The sequence below is a fragment of the Equus przewalskii genome, chromosome 30 (genome assembly GCF_037783145.1).
Source record: "Equus przewalskii isolate Varuska chromosome 30, EquPr2, whole genome shotgun sequence".
NCBI classification, from domain to species: domain Eukaryota; kingdom Metazoa; phylum Chordata; class Mammalia; order Perissodactyla; family Equidae; genus Equus; species Equus przewalskii.
Window position 1 is genome coordinate 16,327,307 of NC_091860.1, and position 6,000 is coordinate 16,333,306.

Genomic DNA, 6,000 nt, shown 5'->3' on the forward strand with positions numbered 1-6,000 from the left:
AGCTCTTCTGGGGGTCTGGCAGGCAGAGAAGGGAGGAGGCCAGGAAGCAGAGAAACACCTAGTGGGGATGTGCAGGGGGCAGGGAAGGCAGGCGAAGGGCAGGGACCAACCTTGCCTCTTCACAATCTACCTCCAGCCAGGCTTGGAGAAAACTCTAAGACTGACCCAGGTACTCAAGGTGGTGTCATCACTAATTTTAACTCCCTGTCATTGTTAAAGTAAGTGTTACCCATATACTACTCGTACGATATAGACATGTCCCACAGTCACAAAACTGAACAGGGCTACCCCCTCTGCCCAGCAGAGTTAACATTTGGCTCAGCTTTTCTTGAAAAGACCAAGACTACAAACTGGATAATTCAAAGGGAGTAAATACAGCAACAGGTAGATGAAGTCTTTACATAAAAAGAAAGACAAAAAGAAAAGAAATGAAAACTCCAAGACCAACTAAACCACAAATCACTCAGCTAGTCAGACGTTATAGTTCGCGTTTTAGAACACACTCAGAAATTCTGATTGGCACGTTTTAAAATTTCTCCCATGACGCACCAGAACAAAAACACCAATCTGTTGGAAAGTGACCTAGGCTAGGAGTGAAGGGGTTAGCACAGCATAAAACACAGGACCGGTGACCACTAAGTTGGGTGACTGCAAAAGACGAAACTGTACCTCGGACCTAAGAATGTTTCTGGAACACAGTATTGACGTGGTTCAAGAGCCACAGGAGAGCGGCTGCTGCTCTTTTTAGATAAAGCTCGGTCGGTGCTACAGCGATGCAGGATGTTGCCATTACGGGGCTGTATTACTACAACTTGCTTGAAAAGCATCTGGCAAACTCCGCTGGGGTGGAACCAGCTGGGTTCTGTTGCTAGGAGCAAAACAAACAGGCCCTCTGGTTACTGTCTGTTCATTTTCAGGTGTAACTGGAGGTGCCGGTTACAATCTCTCTGAGGCCTAAAGTGCTAAGATCCTGCTCTTGTTGCTCGTCCATTTCCGCTTCTGTTGCCATCCTAGTCTGAATCCCTTTCACCTACTTCTCATCCACCCAGCCTTCCTACAGGTTCCAGTCAACTCCCCGGAGAATGACCAGGGCTATCCTTTAGACTTATGCTGTCCGACAAACAGATAATATAAGCCACGTAGGTAACTGGAATTTGCTAGTAGCCACATGAAAAAGGTAAAAGGCAAGAGGTGAAATTAATGGTAATAATGTATTTTATTTAACCCAACATGTCCAAAATACTATCACTGCAACACGTAATCAATATCAAAATGACTGAGATGCTGTGTGTTCCTTCTTTCATATGAAGTCTCTGAAATCTGGTATTTTACGTTTATAGCACATCTCAGTTCAGACCAGTCACATTTCAAGTGCTCAGAAGCCACAAGTGGTGACTACAGTGAACAGTACAGGTGTAGAGCTTCGAAGGTGAGTCCTACATTCGGGCCTTGACTTTGCAGCTAGACTGTGTCCCAGTTTGCACTGAAATTGTTCAACAGGTTACCTAAAAAGGTGATGCAATTTGCTTACATCAGAACTTGCAAGAATTTGCAGTTAGATTGCCCCTCACTTCTCAGGTAAGAAACATATCCATTTTATTTATGCCAGTGTGCTAGACGGAAGGGTTGGCATGTATGAGTGTGCCCCATCCCTAGGCAGGATTACTGACATCAAAAGGGAAAATGAGCAGAGTCTATGAATCTACTTCTTTTGCTTTGTTCATATAGAACTTGTCATATAATCCAGAGGCGAAATAGAAAGGATTCTTAAAAACCAATGAGTGCCTAGAGGTACCATTTGCAAATAAAAATTCCATTTCTAAGTAGAATTACTATTATTCAGTGTCACACAAAAGGGGGATGCTCCTCAGACAGCCTCCTTTCTCAGGCGGTTTTACTGCTGGCCTGTCCTGCCCAGAGAGATGGAATAGATGCCTTTGCCAAGTTTTCTCCACGCCATGATGCCATGATTTATTAGAGATAAAATAAACAAGGCAATGTTTCCCTCAAATAACGGATGTGATATGAACACAATTCAAGGAAAACTGCTTTCATCGTTGGAAGGCAGAGAAAGCAAGGAGATGGATGTTGACGCAGTCGAATCTTTATACCTCTTACCTGCTTATAATATCCATTCCTCCCTTACTGCTCCCTCTCCTGTATCTACGCAATCACTTGCCAGTTCCCATGGATTCAGTCTTTGAAATGTCTCATGCGCAGTCCTGTCATATCCATTATATTTTCTCTTTTTAGTTTAAGCCTTATTACCTCTTGTCCAAACTATTACATCCATCTCCCTTCTGGCAGTTTCACCTCTGGCCTCCTGAGACTTAACAGATTATCTTACAGAACATACTCAGGTGAATCTTCTGAAGGAGTGGTCATGTGGCTCCTTCACTGAACCCCTTCCACGGTTCTCTATTGTCCAATACACTGCAGGTTCCAAAACTTCCAAGTGTGGCCTCAAATTGCCTTATCATGCCTAACTACGCCCAATCTGTACTCTTCCACACTCTTTTCAAACTGGGGATTATAAATGTTATCCTTCAAGACTCCTAGCTTCTGTGACTTTGTTTTCTGTATAGCCCTCCACCATGTCTCTGAACATCTCTGTTGAAATCTGACCCCTCTTCAAATGTGTTCTCAAGCGCCACCTCTTCCATAAAGTCTTTACAGATTACTCCAAATAGAATATTTGTGATCTTTACTCCTTGGAAACCTATAAGATTCAGTACTTCTCTTGTAGTTCCATGCTATACAATTGTCACACACTGGTCCTACCTGCAGTCACTGGAATGTCAGGCAGAAATTGTGTCTTCTCACATCTGAATCATTTCCACATTGCAGCTGCCTAATACATATTTGCTGACTTACGTTTCGCTACATAAATCAGCAAGTAAATGGGGACCTCTTATCTGAATGGTCATGCTTTCTGTCAGCCCTAACTTTGATCTCCACGAATTCAGGAACTCTATTTTTATCATAAGAATAAAAACTTAAAAAAAAAATCCCTGAAGGAAGATCAAAGAGAAAAGAGGATCTACAATTCCTTTCCTCTATCAGTATTCAAGACCTTCATCCTGGAATAACCGAGGTCTCTGAGCATATTTCTCACTCTCCTCTAACCTGGTGTCTAGATAAAATCTGGAGTCTAGAACAAATGTAACATGTGTTGGTAAGGATTCAGGTCCTCTGGCTGAGGCTCAATGAAAATGTAGGTGGCTAGTTACCTGTCCCCTCTCTGCTTTGCATTCAAACAGCCCAAGGCAGATTAAAATCTAGCTGTTTTACCTCTACGAAAGAAATGGATTGCTAATTCTACAAGTTCTTAGTTTCTACGTTCTTCCTCCATCTCAAATCAAAGTGAATTCTATGTTTTAAGTGGCAAAAGAAAGTTAAATGAAGCTCCACTCTTATGCCACTGGAACTGCCGTTCTTAACAGTATGGAAACATCTAGAGCTGTCAATTTCCACCACCTATCAAAACAACAGCGGCAACAAAACGTCTGTAACCTTTATTACCTTGTCCCACTCCCGCTCCAATTGCTACAGTAAATAATATTCTAACATGCTCTCTCTTGAGCATGATGTATACATAATCTCACCACAGTTTACAATCTGGCAAATGTAGGCTTGAAATCAACAAGCCAATATCGTTAAGCTGAGAAGAGGCATTTCTCCAAAATGATGCTTGAAATGTAACCCTAAGCTCTTCCCATCACTCGCCAAGCAGCCCAAAGCTGGGAGTCTTAAGCCATGTCCCTGCTAGGATAAAAGTTGAGAGACTCCTTACCGCTGAGACCCGGAGGTGTCTGTAATCCAAACCGCACCTGCCAAAGCCTTACGTAAAAGCCACCTTACCATTGCCCAACGCCTACCCCTGACATCTCCTATTTCACAACCAGCAGCACACTGCAATTTTTCCAGAAATCGCTAATACTCATCAGAGAGAAAGGTGGTCCTTGAGCTCCCCGAAATGGCTAACATTTCAGGGGAAATGAAAACAATAAAAAACTTTCGCGTCCCCAACTCGCTCATTTCTTAAGAGAAAGGAACAAGGGATCCAGGCAAACCTTGGCAAGTGCCCCGAGGGGAGCTGAGCTGTCAAGGCGGTGTAACGCCGCAGGTGCGGGAGGTGGTCGGGGCTGGCCCCGGGAGTCTGGGACAGAGCGCCCCCACTCCTGCCCACCCCTACCCCATCACATGCCGCCCACTCCAACCCCAGCTCAGAGCACGTCCAGAAGGGTCGGCGTCGGAGCAAGAGCTGCTGGAAACGGAGCCCCTCCCGCCCACCCAGACTCACGATCTTGAGCAGGTCCAGTCCACTCGCCTGGTTCATGTCTCTCCATGTGCCTCTCCCGGAAAGGGGCGAGGAGGGCTGACCGGAGCAGTCCGGGGGCAGCCTCTGAAGACCGGGAGGTCTCCCCCGCCCCTTCCCACTTGCTTTTCGGAAGCAGAGAAAAATGGAAGCCGGAGAAGAGCCAGGGAAAGGCGAAAAGGGGCAGGGTCACTGGCGCCAGGAGAGGAGAGTGGGTGGCAAAGGGCGAGGAAGGAGGAGGTGGCGGAGGAGACCCAGGCAGCAGGGAGCGGCAGGCTAGGGATGCTAGGAGAGGAGGCGCCCGGAGAGATGGAGGTCGGCGCCCGGGCGGCTCACAAAGAAAGGAGAAGGCGCTGCGCTCTCGCTACCTGTGCGGCCGCTCCGAGCGCCCCCGCGGGAGCCGCGTTCTCCAGCAGCTCCATCTGGATCTCCTGCGCCACCGCCGCCGCCGCTGTGGGAGGCGACTTGGACATGTCGCTTTGGACCATTGGCGAAAAGTCGGCTCGAAGCTAGCCGCCAGCCCCTCGCGGCGGGTCCCCTCCGCCCCTCCCCCGCCCCCCGCTCCGGGGGCCGCCCGGGGCTCGGCGCCGCGCTCGCCGGCTCTCAGGGCGCGGGACGGGGCCGGGCCATGTTGAAAAGCGAGACGCGGGGGAGCCGGGAGGCGGTGGCGCGGGCACGCGGCCGGGTGGCCGGGGAGAGGGGCTCCCTCCGCGGTGCGGCCGTGGCCGGGCAGGGCGAGCGCGGAGCGGCGGCGGCGGCAGCGGCGGCGGCGGCGGGGATGGGATCCGCCGGCGCCGGGGCAGGTCCTCGCCAAGAGGGAGGGAGCTCGCGGAGCGCGAGCCCAGGGGGAGGCGCGTCGGCAGGCGAGAGTGACAAGGCAACCCAAGCGCCGAAAAGTTCCCCGCAGGAGGCGCGGGCCGCGTGGGCGCCGGCCCAGCCGCTGCGCGTCGCCGTGGCACGCGCGCTGGAAAGTTTTCAAAGCCACGAAAGCGAGGCCTCGCGCCCGGGAGCTTCCTCTCTGGGCCGCCGAGCTGCACTCCCTCTGCTCCGCAGCCACCGCGCGGGAACCCTGGCAGCCTGCGGGCGGGAACAGGTCGCTCACTTCTGTGATGGGGGAGGCTCCGTTCCTAAACGGATTGTCTGAAATCTACGAAGGCCTCGGGCGCCCCGGAGAGCAAGTGTCTGCAGAGGACATCCCTTGAGCCGTGGAAGGCGCGGATGATGGCAGGAATGAGGAGCTAGCAAAGAAATGGGGCTGATAACCTGAGGATTGCTGTCCCGTCGGAATCTGCAGCTGACCTGTCTACGAGGTCCAGATCGACCACTTCCAAACCCTACTCCGAAGTTTTTCCTTTATGACTCCCGTTTGTCTTCATCTTTGCAAAAGAGCACCAGTTAGTCACCGAATTGGACTTTTCCTACAGAGCTGAGAAGTCTTAGTATCACATTTTGGACAAACTAAGCACTTCCTTAAGATCCTGAGCTCTCGATAAGAGAGTAATGGCCATAGCAAGAATGTTTCATTTAGAGCATTCCATTCAGATATTCCAAATAAGACACTTTTTAGTATGATAGGGTACTTCTTACTTCAACAACTTTTAGTACAGTGGAACTCTCTGTGGAAAAGGTTTTCCAGGCATCAATACTGTCTTGTAACAACAGAATATACACAGTTTTGTATA

The 6,000-nt window shown here is 49.6% G+C and overlaps 1 protein-coding gene across 4 annotated transcripts in view; it reads right to left on the reverse strand.

The window, feature by feature from the left end:
- CACNB2 (calcium voltage-gated channel auxiliary subunit beta 2) overlaps positions 1-5,071 on the reverse strand; it is a 353,051-nt gene extending 347,980 nt beyond the window's left edge. The window contains exon 1 of one of the 4 annotated variants that reach the window (XM_070601312.1): positions 4,304-5,071. In XM_070601312.1, coding sequence (XP_070457413.1) covers positions 4,304-4,339 — 36 coding nt within the window. In that variant the 5' untranslated portion in view covers positions 4,340-5,071. The remainder of the gene's footprint in view (positions 1-4,303) is intronic. The other 3 variants (XM_070601310.1, XM_070601313.1, XM_070601309.1) reach the window with 3 other exon arrangements.
- Between the last annotated feature and the right edge of the window lie 929 nt (positions 5,072-6,000).